At 36.5% G+C, this 25,618-nt stretch overlaps 1 protein-coding gene across 6 annotated transcripts in view; it reads right to left on the bottom strand.

The window, feature by feature from the left end:
- The window catches only part of HMCN1 (hemicentin 1), a 530,431-nt gene that overhangs the window by 53,760 nt on the left and 451,053 nt on the right, over window positions 1–25,618 (bottom strand). For all 6 annotated transcript variants that reach the window (XR_009008571.1, XM_007166971.2, XM_057547914.1 and 3 more), the window contains 14 exons: window positions 24,690–24,824; window positions 24,090–24,280; window positions 22,436–22,517; window positions 17,133–17,402; window positions 16,212–16,382; window positions 15,910–16,080; window positions 7,880–8,050; window positions 7,536–7,706; window positions 6,779–6,949; window positions 6,440–6,610; window positions 3,452–3,601; window positions 2,973–3,110; window positions 1,673–1,794; window positions 795–1,032 (listed from right to left, as the gene is read on the bottom strand). Coding sequence is in view for 5 of the 6 variants with exons in the window: in XM_007166971.2 (XP_007167033.2) it covers window positions 795–1,032; window positions 1,673–1,794; window positions 2,973–3,110; window positions 3,452–3,601; window positions 6,440–6,610; window positions 6,779–6,949; window positions 7,536–7,706; window positions 7,880–8,050; window positions 15,910–16,080; window positions 16,212–16,382; window positions 17,133–17,402; window positions 22,436–22,517; window positions 24,090–24,280; window positions 24,690–24,824 (2,352 nt within the window). In the remaining variant the exon portion in view is untranslated. The remainder of the gene's footprint in view (window positions 1–794; window positions 1,033–1,672; window positions 1,795–2,972; window positions 3,111–3,451; window positions 3,602–6,439; window positions 6,611–6,778; window positions 6,950–7,535; window positions 7,707–7,879; window positions 8,051–15,909; window positions 16,081–16,211; window positions 16,383–17,132; window positions 17,403–22,435; window positions 22,518–24,089; window positions 24,281–24,689; window positions 24,825–25,618) is intronic.

Here is a 25,618-nt window from a genome sequence, read left to right as displayed (position 1 = left end):
CTACTTGCATCTATTTTAGGAAAGCCAGCACAAAGCAAAACACATACATTCACCAGGCCACTCTGAATCATTTGAAGTGTCTCATGAGAGCGTAAAGTTCAAAGCTAAAGTCATTCAAACAGTTAGTGCCTATAACATAACCACATGCAAGTATCTCCTAGCATCAAAACCCCGTGGGATGTGGAATGCTAATTGTCGTGTTGCCTCTTACAACTGAAAAGGAAATCTCAGCGTATAGACACATCAAAGCACCACACAGCATAGGGAGACTGCTGAGATCAAGGGAAAGCAGTTCAAAAGTTATAATTTCCAAGAACAAGAAATGACAGCTGAAATGATTGCCTCCCGGTTTTTAAAAGCTGCTTTTAAAATATGGAAACATTTTTGGCTAGTTTAGGTTCAGATACACCTTTACATCATGCTTCAGGAATTAAAAAAATTCTTGTCAAATATAAGATTCAGAACAAGAACAAATGGACTTTATTACCCAAAGAAAAATCGTTGACAGAGGATATATTCTTAAACCTCTCTGTGTACATAGGCTAGAACGGTACCAACTCCACTATGCCATATGAAGATGCCTATTAGTCAACTAAATGTACTAGAATGCCAGTGGGATTGGCCTTACCACAGGACTTTACCTACAAAACATGGGCAACACACATGAAAACCATGTTATCGTGTTCAGTCTATACCTTAATATCCTTATTTTGAATGGCGTCAACGCGATTCTTTTACCCATTTAGAAAGGACTGCATAGCTTAAAGAGCTGTACTTTCCTTTAACCGAATTACCTTTGGAAATTGAAGCATGGATTTTAAAACCCAATGTCTCTTCTAAGTGGTCGTAGTCAGATTCCACAGAGGATGCATGAAGTGTTTCTACCAAGAAAGGCATTCTTCCCTGTGCCTCATCATAGAAAACAGTATGGTTCCATGTGTATGGGACGCTGATGCCATCAACGGTGAACAGCCGGGTTGAGTAGGCATACAGCTGCCCAGGACCTGTTTGAATGTAGTCCTCTGTGTAATCCTAAGAAGGACAGTATAGATGTGAGGATTAGCATGGCTCATCCTATTTTTTTTCTTGAGGGTACTATGAGATGTAGAATGAGATTAAAAAAAAAAAAAAAGGCTTAGGGGATAAAAATATATAATTCTAAATAAAATCGTAATGGTACAGTAGTGTTCAGGAACTAAAATTTGAACCTTTTAATTGTAAATACCTTAGTTTCATAATTTTAGTGTCATAAGTTATAGTTTAATAAGGGACTCAGTTGTAGGTCAAAAAAAAAGAAAAAATGTGAAAGGGTGATTGTTATCATTCTTTAATTTCTGGAATACTTCTACAGATGGTCTACAAAAACTTTAATGCAAGAATTACTATTCTCTTTGTCTACAAAAAGTTAAACAAATGGCTTAAATCAACAAAGCTGTGATCTTGGTCCTGATAAGCAGGGTAATAAAACTACTAAGAGCTTATAAAGACTTGTCCCTAAAGATTTTTAAACAAAGACCAGATAGCCATTCCTAACTTCAGTGGTTTAGACATTTACTCCCCAAAGTGAACAAGGGAAACTACACAAGTTTTCTGCACTCTTGTTATGATCTTTAACTCCTACTCTTATTGTTACTCCAATAAACAGCGAAGGCAAGTTATCCTAGCATTTTACCTTCACAGTGACTTCAGCAGGTGACTGCAGCTGCAGGACATAGCCACTCACAACGATATCTACCAGCAAAGCTCCATCGGGATCCAAGCCCCGGGCAACGTGAGTCATCCGCAAGATTTCTCCTAGGAATTAGAATTTGTTCATTTCAATAGCAATATATATATATATATATATATATGGTTTGTGTAAGCACAGAGCAGATTTACTTTATATACCAGTTCAGCTATGTTACTGTACTTCAAACTTGATTAAACACAGATCATAAGAGAATTAAATTAGCACTTAGTCCCCAAATTAAAGACTTAGGTTGATTGAATTAAGTTGATTCTACAATCTCTTTTTATGTGGCAAAAATGTAGCCTATGATTAGGTGAAGGATTCCACACTTTTAACACACAAGCAAGAGAAAGGCAGTTCTACAAAAATGGATCGCTTGCCTGTGAAAAGGGACAGAAAGCTTGACCAGGCAGACTGGCAATAGCCAGAAGTCTGGCCCCAGGGCTTTGTTCTTTCGGATGCTTTACGAAGTTGCGAAGGGGATCTTCATTGCCGCGTGCGGGATATCCCATGTGCCACAACTAAGACCTGGCGCAGCCAAATAAATAAATATTTCAAAAATGCTTAAAGAAAAATAAGAAGTAGCAAAGGGGCATCTTCGTAAGTGGATTGCCATACAGAGACCCACATGTCTTCTGGGCTGATTAAAGCTATGCCCTCCCTCAGCCCTTCTTTCTTAAAGATCACTGCTGCTGAGCTGACCACCTTCAAAGATGCTAGAAATGGAGGTCTATAAAAAGCTGTAGACCCTTGGAAAGGGCCATGAATTGCTAATACGTATTCATTAAGACTAAGGACAAAGCGAAAAGTGTTTAGATTTGTTTGTTTTTATTTCCATTTTTTTGATTAAAGAATCCCTATAAGATATCCTAATTGACTCTCAGGATCATAGACAAAAGCCTTTAATTAACATTAGCAATGGCTCATCTTCCTGCTCTGTTTGGCCTTCAAAACGCTCTCTAAGGATTTAAAGAGAACAGATACAGGAAAGATGAGGGAAAAAAAGCTTTTAGACTATAAAAATCACTATACTATTTGAAAACACATGGCCTCTTATAGACCCATGTCAGTAAAAGTTTATAGGAAAATATAAACTTGCTTTTATATCATTTATGCTAAGATGGCAACAAAACTTTGAAATTATTCTCTGTGGGAACATATAATGTATTTTTCTTAACCATCAACATTTAAAGCAATCATATTCTTAAATAGTAATAGAATAGTAAGTTCAGCTGGTACTAACCAGTTGCAAATTCCACTTGGGTTTCTCTCTTGAAGACCGCATTGGTGAGGGTAAAGCCATTGACTGCTTCTCCTATTTCCTTTGCTGTTGTCCAATAAATGGGATTTAGAATGGAAATTATCTTTCTCATTGCTGGACCTAGAGAAAAAGGGATAAATAAGATATCAGAGCAAAATATTTACAGTCCATTATTATTATTCATAGCATGTTATTCAAAAGGATGAATCCTAAATAAACTTGAATAACAACAAAATAAATATCAGTATCTCATGTGTCTTTAAGTGTTTACCACTGGGATAAAACTAAGGATAAAACTAATATAACTAAGGATAAAACTAAGGATAAAACTAATATATAAAACTATTATACTGATCACGTAGTAGTCGCATCCTCTAGAAATTTTAATAATAGATGAAAAAGAAAAATATATGTTTTTAAAAAGAGGCTTATTAACAACTTTTGTAAGCAAAGAGACTTACCGAGACTGCGAGGTACATTGGTAATTCTGGCATGTATTATTCTGGTATCAGAGTTTGGGCTATCTGTTACCGTGGCGTTAAGGAAAGCAATTCCAAATTCGACATCATTAATACTTCCAATAACACTTCCTCTGGCTCGCTGGGGCCCACCTATTGCGGGAAGAAAAAACATTCTTGGATAAGGAAACAATTTCATCAACATTACATGGGAGAAAAGAAAGCCAGTATTCAAAGATGCTCCAAGTCTTCTCTCAAACATTTAAAAGATCATATGACATCTGAATTTAAGAGTGAAATAAATAAGCTTTCAAAACATTCTACTCTCATGTAACACTCATCAACCCATATAAATCTAGGATCCTTCCAATCTACGCACATCATAGTATTATTTCACAATCCAAAGAATTCATTCGGCACCCGGTCCCAAAGCCAAAATAAAGTATGTGTTTGGTGATGGTGATGAAATGATGATAATAATGAGAGTTTATTGAGCATGTCATGCGTGCTACAGTAAGCACTTAATACACATTAACTCCTTAAATTCCAGCAAACATCCTATAAGGTAGTTTTAAATAGCCACAGTTTGCAGACTAGGAAAATAAAGTTCAGAGAAATCAAGTGACTCTTCCCACGATTACCCAGCTAAGAGGCAGTAGAGTGAGGATATGAACACAGATCTGCTTGTCATCAAAACACATATTCTTTCATCTATCGCCTCCTTCAAGAGAACACGGAGGGGAAAGGAGGGATCGCCAACAAAACAGCTCCAAAGTCTTGTGACAGGTCACTGTCAACATAAATGTGAAGTATCTAAGGGTTATTGTTCAGTCTTGAGTTTCAGATCAAGGGCTTACCAAGCTCTTCATATTACAAATATATTGGAAAATGTTTAACTTGAGAAAAATTTGAGAAGAATATTGTACTTTTAACATTGTTGCAAGATCCATACCAAGACAATTATGTTGAAAAACAATCATACAATCTTTTAAAAGTAACTCTACAGTAATTTTATGCCTTCTTTCCATTGTTCAACAAAACTACTGGTTACTAACACAGAACTGGTGGTTAAGGAGTACATGCTTTGACAAGAGAGGGAAATGTACTGGGAAGAGGCTAACAGTTAAATTTAAAAATATTCATTATTTAATGCCTTTTAATTGAATATATTTTAAAACAATCGCTAGGTGGTTCAGATATTGTTATCATGTATTATATACTGGGGAGAAATACAATTGTATTCCGTCTGAGAAAAGTCAATAAGTAAAGTGTTTCACCATTTTAATTTGCATTATTTTACTAGTGAGAGGAAACATTTTTTTCACATTGATTCACCCTTCATGTTCTGGATTATATTCATTTGTTCATCAAGTACTGAGGATACAATGGTAAGAAAGAAAATAAAAAAGACATGAAGCCTGCCTTCATAGCACTTATGTCTGAATAGGGGAGATAAACATTAATTAGAATTCCACAAATAAATGTAAAAATGAAATGTATATCTTAATGAATAGGATATCTACTACTCAGGGAAGTCTGAGAAGGAGGTAAAAATAGATTGAAGATCTGAAGAAAGTTAAGGTCTTAGCTAAGTCAAGGAAGGCAGGAAAAGGGCTTTCCGTGTAGAGGAAACAGCATATGTCACCCTTTTGGGAGCTGGTGGCTTGTCACATCTGAGAAGCCAAGAGTAGCGAGCTTAGTGAGTGATGGGAACCATGCAGCAAGATGATGCAGGAAAGTACACAGGAGGGCCAGTCAGGACCTGGTCGGCTACATTTGCTCTTATCCTTAGTCCTAAGCAGGGCAAGAGAAGGGTAGAAGGATCATTAATTTACTTAGTTCTCTGGATCATCACTAAGGAGCATGGCCTCCCATTTCGACCTTGATTCTCTAGTCTCACAGAGGAACTTGAATCTCAGTGCTCGACAGACATCTCCTAGTTCTGTCTACCTAGTTGGGATCCTTCAAACTCTCTGCCAGACCCTGTAATCCAAATTGTCTGCCTATTTGGACTTCCTTCTGTCACCGGGGCCCTGATACCATGAGAAGTTGAGCTACAAAATGTCTCAGCTGAAATGAGACCTATCACCATGCCTACAGGTTAGAGCCTCAACATCTTTGGTAATCAGTGACACGTTAAGAAGATATGGTGAACATCTGACTGATAGATATTTGCCCTTTCAGCATGCCTACAGCCTATAAATCTTTTCATGTAACTCCTTTCTCTCACTCTGCCAAATGGGCCTTCTGGATTTTCAGGGATATTTTATTTCTAAGGCAACCTTAAACATTTGGAAAGTCCAACGGTATCTCAATATTTCAACAATGTGAAAATATTCTTTTTGGTCTTCTTATAGCACTTAGGAAGCCTGTCCTTTGAGATAAGTACCCTTAGTATTATCCACCATTTCTTGGGACTCCAATAAACTTTTTTTAAAGTCCATGAGTTCTAGAGTTCTGACTTTGTTCCTTCTGAATTTTTGCATCACTTACAATATCTAGCCATGTTGCATGACTGACTTGAATTATGGTAGTTGAACTCCCCCTAATCTTTTTCCTTGAGCTGAATTTGCCCTATTTTACTGTCTACACTCATGTTCTCCATATTTCCATCTGTGAAAGAACAGCCTCCAGTTGTGTATTTCTATTAGATATTCAGTTTCTACCCCACCCTCATTTTTCCACCTGGAATCTCAGCCTGGCTTTCCCACTCTTCCACGCCCTTTTACCCCTCAAGCCCAGGACTACTATACGGCTGTGCAGACTATTTCCTTTTACAAGGGAGCCTGGAAGAGGGCAATCAGAGACTAAAATCCAGCATGAGCTTTGGTGTAGAGCTGCACCAACGAGGGGGAAAAAAGTGCACTTTTCCTATTTCTTCCTTCCAGAGTTGGCACTGTTTTGTAATTTGAGGGCTCAGAGTGACACCTTTCTTTAATATGTGGAAAGTCTGTAAATGTGGTCCTGCCAAAGTCTAACTTAGTTGCTTACCTGGGCATGCTTGTATATTGCATCTGGATACCTGAGTAGCATCTCCTAGGCAGGGGCGACCACTTTTGGATGGTACCGGATTGTTACATTGCCGTTTTCGAGTCTTTTCACCTCCTCCACAAGAGGCAGAACACCAGCTCCAACTATGCCAGCTTCCCCAACTTCCATCCACTGTGAACAAGAATGGAATGGTTGATATTAACAAATAGGTTTTAAAACCTACACTTAGGGTAACTCTGCCTATACAACTTCCATTTTAAGATCTGAAATGATGGGCTACTACAATGAGCACTAATGAAATGCTTTACTTGTTCTACGGCCAGGAGTCGGGAAGCTCACCAGGACATATGTCAGTGTTGCATCTCTGGATCTGGGAGTCTGGGCCCCCACAAGCTCTTCCTCCATTGGAGGGACGAGGGTTATCACATGTGCGGTACCGCCGCATCTGCCCCCCATTACACGTCCGGCTGCACATTCCCCAGCCACTCCAAGGACTCCAGTTACCATGAGCTACAACACAGAACCATTGGAGAAGTGCTAAAGAATGACATTCATCCAAAAAATATGGAAAGACTCTCTCCAGGAACTGAAAAGAAACACACAAATCTATAAATAAGCAAATTCCAAAGGCAGGTGGTTTGGTTGTTGGTTTGACTAGAAACAGAATACATCCCAGTGACTGTGCAATTTCATTTAACCTACATTTACTGAGCCTTAGAGTTTTCCAGGAGCTGGAGGATAGGAATGAGAAAAGATCTCTGAGGAGTCAAGCTATAACATTCAGGATACAGTGAATTCAAATACTGCTATGGTCTAAAATTCTAGCTTGGTGACTAAATTAAGGCAGAGAGCCACCTGCCTGCCTCCATAAAAGAATCAACATCTTTACCAGTTAGCGTGGAAGGGTGCCCTAGCCCCTGCCCATATAAATCAGTGGCATCTATGGTATTAGACAAAACAGAAACCATGCAACATTTTGATATCCTAAACCAGAGGTAGACAAATCAAGTAACAGACTATATTATAACTTTACGGACTTGAGTCCATAATGAAACTTAAGAAAGTATAATGTTGACTCACTATTTCCAACACTCACTTGGACAAGAGTCACTATTGCAAAAATCACTCTGCACATCACTCCCTTCACACTTGTTGCCTCCATACTGGGGCACAGGATCAGAGCAGTCCCTTGTTCGTTGTCTGGCGCCTCCTCCACAGGACACGGTGCAGGTGCTCCAACTGGTCCAAGTGGCCCACTTGCCATCAACTGGGTTAAAGAAAAACATATGTGCTCTGTTACTACTTAAAAATGATCAAGTTAAACTCTGGGCATTGATAGGTTGAGTGGTGTTCTTATTGACACTGATTCTTATTGAAATATTCCCTAGATCAGAGATAGATGTTAATTTACTAAGGGTACAAACATTGTATTTATCTTACCTGGACAGTGTCTTTCATGGCAAACTTGCATCTGTGTTTCTGCTCCATCACAGTAGGATCCATCAAACGATGGTGGCGGGTTGTTGCACAGTCTTGTTCTTGTTTGGGTACCCTTCCCACAACTTATGCTGCATGTACCCCAAGGCTGCCAAGTACTCCATGCTCCATGAACTGCAAACATCCCAAGAGACAGAGTTTCAAGTCACAGAACGATGTTTGTTAAAAAAACAAAATTATACAAATAAATAACTCAGTAATGAGTTCAATTAGCCCAGAATCTAAAATAATTGAAATTGAACCAAAGGAAACATAACAAATGATGTTCTTCCTTTCCCATCCTGGTTAGATTTTCATGAGAATTAGTGTCTATCAGGAAGTTCAGAAGGCTACCTAATGCCAAAATAAATACTTTAAATTATTCAAAGGGGTTATTTTATTAAAATTAAATTTAAGCAAACTACTATATGTAAATAAAATCTGAGCTTTTAACCCTAGCTAAGTATTTGTACTCTAAGCTCTGGGGAAAGTGGAAGGGACCAGAAGCTAAGAAGCAAAGCTGTATAACAAATCTAGATGCGGTTATGGACAAATACAAATGTCTCCATAATGATAACCTGGACCCCAGACTGCAAGGCCACATCTTTAAGCCTGATTCAGCTTCACATTTAAAATGTACTTGGACCTTTCAACAACATGATGATTTGCACAGTTGTAACTCTTTGAAAAATTTTCCCCATTACATAATATTCATGAATTAAGAGTTCTAAATAACACACTCACCTGCTTCCTAAACAACAGTAAAAATTGACCAGTAGTTTCCAAGGAATGATATTAAGGCCTTCCTTTTAGTAACTAACATATTACACCATCTGACCACAAGACTGGAACAACATTATGTTTCCTACCAGGTTCAGGGGCTGAGAATCAACATTATGGTTTCTCTTATGTATAAGTCAGTATCAGGTCATAGTTCTGTTGAGGGGTATTTTCTAGATGTAGGGCTCAAAAAGTTTGTTGTTGTGGTCACCCAGTTTAACCAAGATATGAACCATAGGGCCGTAAGGTCTTGTCTAAATATTCTCTTAACACAATCTATAAGAATAAGTTGAAAAACAAGGAATGGAATTATCATTTGGTTGCTTTGTTTGGAAAATATTTTAAAACACATATTGAATTTTCTTTTAATTAACTGTTTTCTAGTTGAATTGACTACATATTCTTATACTTTTTAGACACAGTCACACAAATTTATTTCAGCTGACAAGAATCTGTAATAAAAATTATTTGACTAAACATAAAAGGAAAGAAGAAAGCCTTTAATTAAATGGCAAGTATTGCTCAAGACTACTTCTTTATTAATTCAGATTACTGATGCTCATGGTTCTTATATATGGACTATGGGATTTCAAAATTCTGCCATTCTAATTATTTTAATATGTTCCATTTTCAAGGCTGTTGGTTAACAAAAGTCTTTATCTCTTACAATATAAAGACTTATGATACATGCATTTTTTGGAGGACTACAATTAGGTGACATTTATTCATTTATTATCTGTGTAGTTTCTATTATATATGAATAGAGGTTTCCAGCTTAAGATCCTTTTAATTTTTTTAAGTCAATACAGAAAACCCTAACCAAAATTAAATTTCATGGCATAAAATGTGGTAGAGTTGAAATGTTTCCTTTATGTGAGTGGAACGATAGCAAGAAAAAAGAGGAAAGACAATATAAACCAGAGAAGGCATAAAACATCATGGTATCTAAATAATATAATACAAAAGAAAACAGCTATGGAGGAATTAGTACATTGAAAAAAAAAAGTAAAATATAATAGATGAGTTGGTTGTTATACTGTGTTGCAGTTCTGATTCTGGAAAGGTAGGAGAGCATGGTGCTTATGAGCAGGGATTCTGGAGCAGACGCCCTGGGCCTGAATAACCACTCTGCCCTTACTAGCTGTACGATTCTTGACAAGTTACTTGGCTTCTGTGTGCCTAGTTTCACCATCTGCCATATGTGGATAAGCAAAGAACCTACTTTATTAGGATGGGCATGAGGAATAATGAGTTGATAGATGAAAAGTCCTTGAGCAGTATAAGACACACAGTATTACATGAGTGTGAGCTCTGAGCTAGTACTGCTATTCTTCACTCAAAGTTCTCAACGATTTTCAGAATAACACTTAAAAAAAGCTCATTCTTTAATCTGTAACAATATATTTTTTATGATTGACTCAAATGGCAGCAGGATGGCCTACCCCAAAAAAGCTCATTCTTTAATCTGTAACAATATATTTTTTATGATTGACTCAAATGGCAGCAGGATGGCCTACCCCAGAAGATACCCATCTTTTTTAGAGGGAGGATTGTCAGTTTAGAAATATCTTCTAACTGGGGGAGGACAAGATAGGCCTAAAATATCAATTCGTACCAGAAAGTCGAAGCGTTCATGAAATCATGGGGACATATCAAGAGGACACTGAAGCTAGGATCCCTCAAGGGATCTCCACTAACCATATCTAGGACAATTTGTGCATCACAATAAATGAAGACAGTAGTGCATTTTAAACCACTGAATGAAATGATATTTGAGTTCTTACTGATATAACTGAAAAAAAAGGAGAAAGAGAAAGAAAATTCTTTCTTATAATAGAAAGCCAGTAGGGGACTTCCCTGGCGTTCCAGTGGTTAAGATTCTGTGCTTCCAATGCAGAGGGTGTGGGTTCGATCCCTGATTGGGAACTATGATCCCACATGGCGCATGGCATGGCCAAAGAGCAAAAAAAAAAGGAATGAAAAAAAAAAAAGAAAGCCAATAATAGATGTAGAAGATATGATGGAGTTATAAATGTTTTGTAAGATCATAGCAATAACTGATTTAAAACAAAAATAAATCATAAGTAGATGCTAAAACTAGTAGACTCAAGATTGATAAGAAACAAGATGTTTATGAAGTCTTAAAGTTTCCCTACAAAATACTTATTAGTTACAAAGGTAAAAATAGTAACTACACAGTGGAAGACACCACTTTAAACAAGTGAACAAAGTTAACATCACCAGCTTGGGACAAATTCTGACATCATGTGCTATCTCATATGATGCACTGAGAAGGACACAAAACCATTTCTGTGATGTTTCTGCCAAAATGCAAAACCTGAATCTAATCATGAAGAAATATCAGACACATCTAAATGGAAACTCTTTTACAAAATGATTAGCCTGTATACTTAAAAAATAGCAAGGCCATAAAAGGTAAAAAGTGACTAAGGAATTGTTCCAGTTGAAAGTGACTAAAGAGACTTGACGCATAAACGCAAGTGTGATCCTGGACTAGATCTTGCAGTGGGAAAAAGAGTTATGAAGCATATACGACTGGGACAACTAATAAAATTTGAATGTGAACTGTGGATTAGGTAATAAGACTTAATTAGTATTGTATGAATGTTAAATTTCTTGATTTTGATAACTTTATAAAAAAGAATGTTCTTGTTTTAGGAAATATACACAATAGGTGAATCTGGGTAGGGGTATACAGAAGTTCCTTGTACTATTCTTGCAACTTTTCTATAAGTTTGATTAAGCACAAATTTTTACTAAAAGAAAATCTCATTAAACCATGTGAGGCAAAAACTAACAGAACTGCAAAGAGAAATGGATGAATCCACCATAATAGATGGAGACTCCAATACTCCTCTATCAGAAATGGACAGATCCAGCAGGTAGGAAATCAGTAAGGAAATGATTGAACTCAAGAACAACATCAATCAACTGGATGTAGTTGACATCTATATACTATTTCATCCAACAACAGCAGAATAAGCATTCTTCTCAGGCTCACATGGAACATTCACCAAGGTAGAACACATGCTGAGCCATAAAATACACTTTAACAAATTTAAAAGAATAGAAATCATATAATGTCTGCTCTCAGATCACAATGGAATCAAGCTAGAAATCAATAACAGAAAGATAGCTGCAAAATCCCCAAATATGTGGAGACTAAACAACACACTACTAAATAATACCTAGGTCAAAGAAGAAATCTCAAGAGATATTAAAAATATTTTGAATTAAATGAAAACGAAAACACAAGTTATCAAAATTTGTGGGATGCAGCAAAAGTAATGCTTAGAGGGAAGTTCATAGTATTGAATGCATATATTAGAAAAGAAGATCAAAATAAATTATCTACATTTCTATGTTAGGAAACTAAAAAAGAAGAGCAAATTAAATCCAATGTAAGATGAAAAGAAATAGTAACAATTAGAGCAGAAATCAGTGAAAATGAAAATAGGAAATCAATAGATAAAAATCAATAAAACCCAAAGCTGGTTCTTTGGAAAGATCAATAAAAATCAATAAGGCTCTAGCCAGGCTAACCAAGAAAAAAAGAGAGAGAGAATACAAATTATTAATATCAGAAATAAAAGAGATGGCATCTATTAAAGAAATTGAACCAATAATTAATAACCTTCCAAAACAGAAAACACCAGTACCAGATGGGTTTACTGCTGAATTTTACCAAATGTTTGTGGAAAAAATTATACCAATTCTCTACCTTTCATTCAGAGGATAGAAGCAGAGAGACTACTTCCTAACTCATTCTATGAGACCAGCGTTACCCTAATACCAAAACCAGACAAAGACATTATAAGAAAAGGAAACTACAGGCCAATATCTCTCATGAACGTAGATGTAAAAATTCTCAACAAAATATTAGCAAGTTGAATCCAACAATGTATAAAAAGAAAATCTCTTCAGTCCCTAAGATGCTGACATACCCCCCTGGATGAAAAAGACTATCTTTAGCTATTTGCCCATTTTGCAGTGGTATACTGATAAATGTTTAACAACCAGCTCTCTGGGAGTAGGGAGGGAAACTCTGATTTATAGTATCTGCAATATTTGTGGTGTGAAACACTCCCACTATGGTCAATATCTTCCTACTAATATGATGTCACTAAACTCTCAGTGGGAAGATATACATGCTCTCGGTGGCAAGATCCAGAACACCACTGACAATATGACAAAATCACAGCTAAATTCAATCAATATAGAGGCTGGGAGATAACCAAAGAAAGTCTGAAGAACAGTAAGCCAATAGAAAATTGAGCAAAACAGCAGTAAGCCAATAGTTACTCAACATGAAGAGAAAAAAAATCCTGACTTTTGTTTTATGACATTTACTAATATCATTTACCTTTTCATTATATAGACATTAGATATCATAGCTGACAAACTGTACAAAGATTGCTCTAATCCAGTATTTCTGGTTCTTTTTGCTTTGATATATTATTCTATTATAATTAGATTTCTAATTTTTCAAGATTAAAGAAACTTGGCTTTTGGTTTATTTTAAGATTTCATAACAGTTATTTAATTTTTGTAATGTAATAGAAGTTCTGAACTGCAAATCAAGACACCCAGGATCTAAGCAAATTGGCTTGGGAATCAGACAGACCTGGGTTCAAATCCTTAATTCACTTTTTAGTAGGTATGTAACCTCAATGAATTAATTATCATATACTTTCTGAATCTTAGTTTCCTTTTCTGTACAATAGAATGCAATATCCAATGCAGAGGGTAACTATCTCATTTTTGTTTGTCAATATCCCTTTTTTAGACCATCTCAGCTAGGGTGGCTCTCCCAGTTATGCTCTATCACTTCAACTCTTTGAGTTTGTCCTGTCTGCTTATCAGACACCATTGGTGCTTATTGAGCACCATTCTAACTGCTTAACTCCAGCAGTTAGAATGGTGCTCAATAAGTATCTGTTGGATGAATGAATGATTAAAAGAATGAATTAATGAATGAACAGCCACTCTTCTATTCCATATGATTTCTTTCAGGCTGTCAAACAAGAAACCCTGCCCCTCTTGATACACGGTGGGCAAGTAGCCCAAGCTGGCTCTCAGAGCAGTATCCTTCTCCTGGACTCCCTGAGTTCAGAGGTGAGCCTGGGACCCAAACAAAGTCAAACAGGGTTCTTTCTCAGAGGCTGATACAAATTATGAGAGAGAGAGAGGAACTTTTTTCCTCTGAGGCCTTAGATTATAAGGCCGCTGTGAGCCAGCTGCCGGAAGTCCTATTTCCCACCACATGGAAAGAGTTTAATGGAGAATAAAGCCAAAGAAAAGAAAGCAGAGATGAGAGATGGAAAACATGCTAGTGAAAACATGCTAGTAAAAACATTAGCCAAATCCCTGGATTCAATCATACCTGAAAGTAGAATTTTCTATGTAAGCTTAGTATTTAAGTTTGATTTCTGTCACTTTAACCTGAAAGAGCCCTAATATACCACACCCAGTATATTCACTGTAAGAATATTTGCCCCAAACAGTTTTGCCACCAACTAATTGGCTGTAAGGCAATTTTGCTGTGAAAGATAAAACAACGATCGACAGGTTTGACAGTTTGGTTTCAACTAGGTGACAGTGGTTTCATTTCTCCATTGACTCAGTGCTCCCATTTTTATATTATATACATCTTAGGCCTCATAATGGTTGCTACAGTGACGAGCAGATGTGAGGGTCTTAAAATAGTGGATGATAACAGCTCTGTATAATGACTTGATAGAAAATACGGTGATAAGAAAACTTACTGGAAATGTGAAATAAGAGCGTGTAAAGCCAGATCGCATACTATGCTAAAATGATAATATATCGGTTTGCAAATCCTTTGGTGAGCACACCACCCGTCTCACCTGTCAAAAGCAAAAGTTTACCAAGCTATGGCAAATATAAAAGGGGCGGCTAGTAATTCATAATGGTCTTCAAGAGCATTAACTATAGATTCTTTAGCTAATTCAGATACCACAGATTGCTCTCTAAGCTGTCTTTATCAAATCTATCATACAATATTAGAAGTTGGAGGCAAAAGAATCAAGCTCCTCTTATCCCTGCAAAAGGAAACGGTTATATGCTTCCCGGTAAGTTTCTTGAAAATGGTGAAAATGTTTGCTATTTGATAGTGGAGAACATTATGTAGCCAGAATTTTGGTATTTGGGACAGAATCTGGCTTAGATGATTTGGTGAAATATAAGGACTGAGAATGTGATGGAACATTTAAATGTAGTCCAGATATATATGACCAGTTATGTATGTTACATATATTGATAAGAAATAGCAGCGTCCCTCATCTGTTCATTTTAAGTTCAGGGATATCTGAAAAGACTTACAGCAGATTTTTTGTATATCAAAAAGAATTTATGATGTCCAACATAAGATCCTGAATCCTTAATGATAAACTTTGAGAAAGGACGTATCATCGTTTTCTAAGACATACCCCAATACAACTATAAAATGAATTTACACACATTTTAAATGTATTCAAATATTTTCTGTATTTTCATTTTTCATGACAAAATGTTTTAAAAATTTTGTTTTTAATTTTTCATCTTAATTATATCCTTTTAAATGTCCCTCTTTTATTTTATCTTTTACAGCAAAATTGTCTTATGGTCTGTTTAGTTGTGCAGCAAAACTGCCTGCAGCAAAGATTCTTACAGTGAAGATACCTAGAACCCTAAAATACCTATGTTGTAGCGTTGTTTCACAAAGTCAAAAACAACATGTAGATAAAGTACTGAGCATGGTTCCTAGCACATGACAGGTATTTAGTGAATGGTAGCTAATATTATTTTACTCCTCACCAGCTGTGTGTTTCTGGGCAGGTCTTTAACCTCTCTAGGCTTCATTTATTTCATGTGAAAATGAATGACTGGATTAGCTGTTATCTAAGGTCCTCATTATCTCTAAAATTCCATTAATTTGATTAAATCTACATGATTAAAAATACACCACAGTTTAGAGCCTTTTATCATGTTCAGTTATATCAGGGATTTGATGTAACACTGATTAATGTCATACCTTCACAAGTTCATCCATGAGACAGGACTAAGAACACAGAAAATGAATACGTTCAAGGGTTGAGGCCATAATATCTCTTCACAATAAAGAAGAAAAGGTAATTATAACTCCTTTGTAGGAGTTAGAAAGATGCAAGTTTTGCTTATTGGTGGATTCTCACCTGGGCAAGGTCTAATGTTGCACATGATTATTTCCACAGCATTCCCTTCACATGGCTGCCCACCATGTTGAGCTGATGGATTATTGCAAGTTCTGGTCCTGGTTCGGTTGCCATGTCCACAGCTCCTTGTGCATTCTTCCCAAGGGCTCCACTCTGACCAGTTACCATCCACTATCCAAAGGTGACACATTACACCATTAGATATATTTCAGTTGAATGAACTAATAGTGAGACAAGCCATAGTTAGGGAACAGAAATGAGTATCTACTGAACACGTGCCCATCCGGTGAATAAAGGTTTACCTGGACACAGCTTAGGGTGACAGTTCCGCATTTCCGAATCCGATCCCTGGCAAGGCTTCCCACCATTGGCTGGAGAGGGGTTGTTGCACACACGACTCCTCTTTTGGATGCCTTTTCCACAGGTGACACTGCAGGATCTCCAGGTTGACCACTGGGAAAAGCCACCATGAACTGCAAGTAAAACATTGTACTTGGTCTCTGTTTTTGTAAGTAAAAAAATTGTTAAGTCAGATGTCATTTAAGATATGCACTGCATCTAGCGCTGAACCTATGAAAGCTGAGAGATTGCTTATGGAAGCTCTTCCTTACTGTAAAATTAAAACCTAAGCATGAGAGAAGAACTTCAAACGGTTAACTAGAGTTTCTTCCCAGCTCCAGTCCCGACTCATCAGGACATGGCTGTTGAAAGAGTCAGCGACCAAGACATTTATATGCTATTTACCTTTTGGAAATAAGTCATTCTTTTTTTTTTTTTTTTTTTTAAAGACTGTGGTGTGGGATGGAGTTTTTTTTTGTTTTTGTTTTTTTTTAATTTATTTTTGGCTGTGTTGTGTCTTCGTTTCTGTGCGAGGGCTTTCTCCAGTTGCGGCAAGCCGGGGGCCACTCTTCATCGCGGTGCGAGGGCCTCTCACTATCGTGACCTCTCTTGTTGCGGAGCACAGGCTCCAGACGCGCAGGCTCAGTAGTTGTGGCTCACGGGCCCAGTTGCTCCGCGGCATGTGGGATCTTCCCAGACCAGGGCTCGAACCCGTATCCCCTGCATTGGCAGGCGGACTCTCAACCACCGCGCCACCAGGGAAGCCCTAGAAGTATCTTAAAGGTAGAGGAGACTTGGGCTAAGATGCTTAATGATTTTTCTGATTTGGATCACTCCAGGTGCTGTTTAACATGAATATCCCAGGGTGAACGAATCACACTCACCCTGGACGATGACAGGCACTCGGACAAGGACAGAACCCATCAAGTTTCGAGCAACACATTCATATTCGGATGTATCTTCTTTCCGAGCAGCGGTGATATATAATGAGTTGTTGGACAACACATTAATTCGCTCATCCCAGGGGATAGAGTGCCCTTGACGGGACCATGTAATGGTTGGGTGAGGCTCTCCAGTTGCCTGACAATTCAAGACGACTTTGCCACCAGCATTAATAATAGTTTCTATTGGCTCAAGAGTGATAACAGGAGGACCTATGGAAAAAAGCACATAGTATTTCTTAGCTTTTGGGGAATTATATGAACATTTTAAGCCATATTATATAGTAACATTATTTTGAAAAAAAATTAGGCTGATTTTTTAATACACTGTAGCTTCTCAACTATTAAGGTTGTAATGGCTATTGATAGAATGTTTTATTTAGTAAATGGCAAAAATTTAAAATCCCCAAGCAGTCTAGCCTAGAGCATGGGCTCTGCAGTCATGCTGTTCTGGATTCAAATTTTGTCTCTGCTCTTTACTACCTTTTGGAATCACTGTGTCCTTAAAAATGGTCCCTAGTTCACAGGATCTTGTTTGACTCGACTAAGATGATGTAAGCACAGCTCTTCAACAAAGTAAGCACACAATATTATTAGTACTATTGTTATTGTTAACAAGGTAAGCACACAATATTATTAGTACTGTTGTTGTTATTATCATTGCTTTTGTCTGTGTTTTACATGGTGAACATTCAATTCTTTCCCTTACATTATTTTTGAGGTAAGGAGTCATTATCAACTCATTCTTTCACCAGTGGTCATCATTCTTTAATAAACATATATTAAGAACCTACTTTTTGCCAGGCACTGTGCTAGATGCTGAGGACACAGATATAATTTCTAGTCTCAAGGAGCTAACAGTCCACTTATAAGACAGACAAATAACCCATTATTAAGCTGTGCTATAATATACCTGCAGAATTTGGTAATAGAATAGGTAGAATAGAATTTAGTATACAATAGGTAAATGTGTGGTAATCTGGGAGCATAAACAATAGTGACTCAATAGATCATACAAAAGCATGTCACTGGAAATGAAGAGGAAAAGGAAAATGTTCAAGAATTATTAAGAAGGTGGGAGTGATAGAACTTAGCCATTGAATGGTATGGCATAAAGGGAGGAATTGATGACTACTACAAAACTATTGGTTTTGATTTGGGCAATATAGTATATCTTTGGGCAATCCAGTAGAACATAGGAGAAAGAACAGATTTGTTGGGAGGGAGTAAGGAATGATAATTTGCATCCATGTAGAACTGCTGAGCTTGAGATATGTGTAGGACATTCAAATGGAGATGTCTAGACCACAGTTGGATATTCATATCCAGAGCTCAGAATAGAGATATGGGCTAGAAATATAGATCTGTGAGTCTTTCATGAGCGGATAAGATTGCTTCAGAAGTGAGTCTAAAATTAGAGGAAGAGATCCAAAGACATAAACTATTACAACATCATTATTTAAGAAATGGACAGAAAATGAGCCTGTAATTGAGTTTCTTCCTTGAAGAAACTCAGCAGAAAATGGTATCCTGGCAACCAAAGGGAGTTTCAAGAAGGAGGAAGAGGTTAACAGTATCTATACTGGATGATAGCTGTTCAAATAAAGTTGTTGGAAAGAATGTAAAAGGAACTGCAAAAAGCTGCTGACAATGTTTATACTGGTCTACAGTGTCAGGATAGAATATGAAAGACTTCATGGAGAAGAAGCTTGGACTGGATTTTTAAAAATGAGTAAGATTACATATAGCAGAAAGGAGGCTCCCTGGAGAGAAGGAAATAGCATAGAGATGGGTTTAGTTTTGAAAGGATGATTCACCCAGGAGAGCAGTAGCATGCAGGTTTTAAACATTTGGTTAAAATCTTACAAGAAAATCAGAAGGGTTTATGTTTGAATAGGTAAGCAAAGGGGAGTGTGCTTATTCTTGATAGAGTATGTCGGGATGACAGTGGTGTTTTAGTGAGACTGAATTGAATGGTGGAATGATTTGCTCAGTGAGAGTTAATGCAATCATATAATTCAAGGCAGTGGCTGCACATTATAGACCAGGACATGTATCTGGAATGATGGAACATAAAACAAAAATAGAAGTAAAATGTGTTTTATTGTGATATTACTATGCTAGTATTTTATGTAAAGGTACCACTGACATGTTGTCTTTTACAGAAGTAATTATTTCATATGAGGTTTGAATCCCTCAGTGAGTGTTATTAATGTATTATTCATATATATGCCCACATCATCCTATACAATATGATGTTTACATTAACATCACTCCAGGAACTTTCAGGGCTGATGCTTTTCCTTCTCTCCCAGTGTTCAGATTACATTATGTATTCAATAAACTGTTGCTGAATAAAGTAAATGCCTCAGACTAATCACGCAACACTAAATAACAACATAATAATATGAACAGACAAGTTCATTTATTCATTATGGTCAAAGAAAGTGTTAAATAAAACTTAGAATCTTTTTTTTTTAAATTTATTTATTTATTTTTGGCTGTGTTGGGTCTTTGTTGCTGCGCGCGGGCTTTCTCTAGTTGCAGCGAGGGGGGCTACTCTTCATTGCGGTGTGCGGGCTTCTCATTGCAGTGGCTTCTCTTGTTGTGGAGCACAGGCTCTAGGCACGTGGGCTTCAGTAGTTGTGGCTCGTGAGCTCTAGAACGCACACTCAGTAGTAGTGGCGTACGGGGCTTAGTTGCTCCGCAGCATGTGGGATCTTCCCAGACCGGGGATCGAACCCGTGTCCCCTGCATTGGCAAGCGGTTTCTTATCCAGTGCGCCACCAGGGAAGTCCCTAAAACTTAGAATCTTAATTTAGATTCTACATTTGAACATTTCCAACTGCACATAAGGCTATAAATTAATTCAACAATAAGATTCCATATGATGTACATCTTTCAAAGTTGAATTAATTCTATATCAGTCACATAATGATCAGTTAAATACAAGCATTTTATCTAAATGAAGACATTACTTCTGGTGCTTTATCTTAATTTTAAACAAATTATATTTTTGGCTTTTTTATATCCCTCATTTATTACAATGAATTTACTGTCAGTATGTAGATGAGCTAATCTAATCTAATGCAGCTTTTCTTAAACTGTCAGTGGAACACTCTTCCAGGAGAGATTAATCATGAGATGACCTACCTACACTCACCCAACAAAGGGGTGAGGAAGGTTTCATGGAAATAACATTTTGGGGGGAAATGTAGAATATTATATTTTCCTCTTGTTGAGTTATAACAACTAACTCACGTCTGCATATTAACACTTCTGGAAATATCTGCAGTAAAGAAATTGGTGCACCTAAGCAGGGCTTGGCATATACTAGGTGCTCTTCATATATTTAATAAATGAATAAACTTTGTTTAATCTATTTTTTTCTCAGACTTATTTGATCATGGCACTCTACTTTTTTCCTAATGACATCCCACAAAGTTATCATTTGGTAGATATGTATTTTAATAAAACATTGTCTTAGCAAGACATACAAACAACCTGAGTGTCTCTCAACGGATGAATGGATAAAGAAAATATGGTATATATATATTACATATATGGTATATATAATATAGTCTATTCTATTTTGTATACACACACACACGAATATTATTCAGCCATGAAAAGAAGGGAATCCTGCCGTTTGTGACAACATGGATGGACCTGGACAGCATTATGTTAAGTGAAATAAGCCAGACAAAAAAGAGACAAATCGTGTGTGGTAAATCACTTACATGTAGAATCTTAAAAAAAAAAAAAAAAAAAAAAAGTCAAACTCAGAAACAGAGAATAGGGGCTGAAGGGTGGGGGATATGGGGAGATACTGGTCAAAACATACAAACTTTCGATTATAAGACGAATAAATTCTGAGGATCTAATATACAGCATGGTGACTACAGTTAGTAGTACCATACTGAAATACTTGAAATTTGCTAAGTGAATGGATCTTAAATATTCTCACCAAAAAACCCACAAAAAACAAACCAAAAACAATGACTGTGTGAGGTGACGAATGTGTTAATTAACTTGATTGTGGTAATCATCTTATAATGTACATGTATATCAAATCATCACTATACACTTTAAATATACATAGTGTTTTTTTTAAACATCTTTATTGGAGTATAATTGCTTTACAATGGTGTGTTAGTTTCTGCTTTATAACAAAGTGAATCAGTTATACATATACATATGTTCCCATATCTCTTCCCTCTTGCATCTCCCTCCCTCCCACCCTCCCTATCCCACCCCTCTAGGTGGTCACAAAGCACTGAGCTGATCTCCCTGTGCTATGCGGCTGCTTCCCACTAGCTATCTATTTTACGTTTGGTAGTATATATAAGTCCATGCCACTCTCTCACTTCGTCCCAGGTTACCCTTCCCCCTCCCCGTGTCCTCAAGTCCATTCTCTACATCTGTGTCTTTTAAATATACATAGTTTTATTTGTCAATTATACCTCAATAAAGCTGGTGGGAGGGAACCACTGTCTTAAATATCTGTTAAATATCTATTCAGTGTGAAAGTTTTAGAGAACAGTAGTTTGGCAAACAGCTGTTAGTAAATGCTAGTCTACAGCATCTCTCAATAGTGAATAAAGAAAATGTAAATAAATTCATCCCATTAATTACTGAGGCTATTCACAAAATAAGCTGATTTCCTTAAATTCTCAACCTAATGACACTGTTCTCGGGTCAGCCCCTGAAGTGGTTCTGGGGACTGTCCAGGGAGCCATTGGAGTCTTTCACGTTTTTCTAATTATGAAAACCTGTCTTCCAGTGGTTTATACTGAGGGATTTCATCATGAGCATGATAATCCTGCCCAGAACACATAGTTATTTCACGGCAGATTGACAGCAATCGAGCTGCAGCACTCTTGAGTTCATTTACGTTAGTCTTTATTTTCAACACTTATTTTTAAAGTGCCAGAAAAATATCTTTGTAAGTTCATTACAACAACTGTGAGGAGCTATACGAAGGGTACTCGATTGAATATATTGCAAACAACACAAAAAGCTCTGCTACCAAGCAACTGCAAGCGTGAGCTGCATGTGTTAGATAAAATATATTGCAAAATTATATCAGTCTTATGCCTGGTAACAGCTGCTCCATCAGCAGCAGAAAAGTAAGTTAGACAGACTCTGAAAGCTACCATTAATGTACTTGCTAGAAAGTTAAACGAACAACTAAATGGACATTTCTTAAAACAAGTGTTTAATTAGAGTTTGATTAAGCAGCTTACTCTGCAGAGTCAGACTCATGCTGCGCTCCACCACTCCAGCTTCATTGGTAGCTACACATTTATAGTCACCGGCATCTTCGTTCTACGGAAATAAGCAGTGTTTTAGAAAAATATGTGCCTATAGAACAGCGCAAATCACTTTTTATTACCCTGATGCTTGTTTATATGCAATTTTTTTTGAGATGGTATTTCAATGGAAATAGAAAAACTTACATATATTTAACCACATAAATAGATTTTTTTTTTAAAGAAAAGAAGAGAAAGAAATTCCTAGCTTAAATTTTTTCTGAACAACCTATCATTGCTCTCAGGGAATGATAACTGGCAGGAAACCTAAGCAGAAAATCACATTTTTTACGATCATTTATCCAAAATTATCTTATTAAAGAAAAATGCCAACACTATTCTTATAGATATCTTAAAAAGCATTAAATAATCAGAACAAATCAACGAATATCTAGTTCTTTCTTATGGGGGTTATTAAAAAAAAAAAACATTAAGTTTAGCCTCCATTTAGAAAACTTGAAATGTAGGAAAGAAAGTGAGAAACTAATTTACTAATGATGACAAATCACAGAATGTAAGTCACAAATTTATATGTATATGGTATAGAAAATAAGGACCACATGAGTTTAGATTTGATGACTAATTAGAGACAGATTTTGCTAAGGTCTTGTGAACAGAAGAATTCTGGTCTTGTTAATAGAGTAAGTCAGTTAAGGGGAACTGAATTGAAGGAAGTGGAGGAGGGTGGGAGGAGAGAGACAGATGTTGATTTAGATGTTTAATTGGGGTATCAATGCATTATCCAAATAGAGATTTCTAGTAGGAAACTGTAAATGGAACTTGAAAGAGTTTCAGGGTTGAAGGTACAGGGTTAGGAATCTGAAATTGTATGGCGGAAAATAATTAGTATTAGTATTAATATTGATATTAGGAGAAGTACCAAGGACTTCAGAAGTAGTAATGTTTCTGTAGAGGAAAAGGAGGGTAAAGCAGTAATGAAGAAGCCTGAGACTCATTAGTGTAGCTAGAGGTAGAAATCATCTCAAAATTGAAGGGACAATCAATAACATCTAAGGTTGAAATAAAGCCAAGGAGAAGAAAAGACTGAGAGTGGCCCATTGGAGCAGGTGATAGGATAGTATATACTAATTAATTAATTCAACAGTAGGTTAACAAATTACCCTCATTTAGTCTAGTTAAGAATTTTTCAGATAAAATATCTCATTCACTTGACCCCCAAATTAGAATAACTTAAAGTACTAATCACTGTCTGAATTACTGAAGCTTTTGGAAAGCCTAATATAGGTATCGACTTAGTGATGAAATCTAACATTTATTTGTAATTTACAGTGTTGTAATTCTTCAATTTCTGCATTCTAAAACAGATTTGAGGAAGTTATCTACTGATGTTGAACAATAGGTCAATGATGGAGAACCAAGCAGCAAAATTATTTTATTGCTTGTACTTCTTTGAAGGGCTAAAAATCATCAATTTGAACTATTGTTTCAGTTTTTTAAAAGAACCCATTGATTCAGATTTTATGATTAAAATAGGAATGCATGAGAAACTTTTCCCATCCATGGCACCTGTAGAGAGGCATTGATTGTGACAGTTAAAGTGCATACTGACAATTCCAGTGTGACTTACTATAGTGCCATAAATGGCCAGGGAGCCGTTTCCAAGTTGCCGAATTCTGTGGCTAATTTCAATATCCATCCCTCTTCTGCTCCACTGGATAGTTGGGGCGGGATCACCTTTCACCTCACAATTCAGGATTGCATTACCACCAAGTGGTTCAATCCAGTTAGAAGGGTAATCACCTTTGAAGACTGGAGGTTCTGGGGAAATAACAAAAGATGAGTATAAGAAAAAGGAAGCTCCAATAATTTCTTTGTGATTTTGATCTATTTAAAAGATAATTTAGTGAAGAGGGGAAAAGCCACTTTTGAGCCCCATGAATCTTCCAGAATTAATTGCTCATGCTAATCAATGAGATAATTTTGTCCATTTCAATAACCTAAGTGGATGATCCCATTTTGTGCCAAATGATCTCTTTACATACTGCTTACCTACTTTTGAGTTGAATGTTCATAATTTTTTTTACGTCATGAATTTGCATATCTGTGAAATGAGACTAAATGGATTAATAACCTGAAGTTATATTGTATTACTATACAATAAGGAGGCAAAACACGAACCATTCATCATAAATAAATTACAAATTAAAAATAGAACACTTTTATCTACCTTTCACATAAACAAATCCAATTGCCTTCACAAAACCAACGCTGTTCTCTGCAGTGCACACATAAGTACCCGAATCTTCTTTTGACATCCTTTCAATAACAAGTTCACTGTGTCCATTTACACTGTCAAAGTGGGCTGAAGGAAACAAGGTAGAAAGCAACATAAATGCCTCTCAGTAACCTAGGAAAATAATCACTACAGCTCAATATTTTTCAGGTTAGATTTATGAATTGGTCAGCAATTGAACCAAAGAGATCTCATTATGACATTGGAGGAGAGAGCCTTTTCCAGGGATTTCTTCCTGAGCTATTTGCTGTGTCTCTAGACACTTGTTTGAAGAATGAAAAATGGCAGAAGGAACAGGAGAAGAGAATGAAAACAAACATCTTTTAAAATTAATTTTCGATTTGAAGTACACCTTTCATCTCAAAGGGTTGCCTAAAGCTGGCTCACAGTCTCTCTGGGTTTCAAAAAATCTTTCATTCAGAAATATGACATTTTCCATTTCATTTCTCTCACACCACTTTTCCTCCCAAACAAGTTACATCAAAATATAATTCAACTGACCTGGTAGCTCAGAGGGGAAATCATGAAAATATATGCTAGTTAGGTAATAAATAATGACAACAAGATTAAATTTGTAATAATTTGAACTTCTCCATAAGTGATGATGATATAAATATTTACAAAGGTATTTACAATACTTGGAATAGAGTATAAGATAAACATGCTAATCCTAAAATAATCAATACTAAATAAGGTTTTAATTAGACCAGCCAATATTTAATTATGTTAAGTATGTTTACCTTGCATGTTCTCTCTCATTCAAATTATCTTTTAAAGTTTCATACTGCTGAACATTATGTGGAAAATTAAGCTTTAAAAATTTAAATAGCTAAGTTAGTACTACACCTTCAGAAAAGAGTACT

Source organism: Balaenoptera acutorostrata, chromosome 1 (genome assembly GCF_949987535.1).
Source record: "Balaenoptera acutorostrata chromosome 1, mBalAcu1.1, whole genome shotgun sequence".
In the NCBI taxonomy this organism is placed as follows: Eukaryota; Metazoa; Chordata; class Mammalia; order Artiodactyla; family Balaenopteridae; genus Balaenoptera; species Balaenoptera acutorostrata.
Note: the sequence above shows the minus strand (reverse complement) of the source record. Positions and strands in the feature narration are given on the sequence as shown.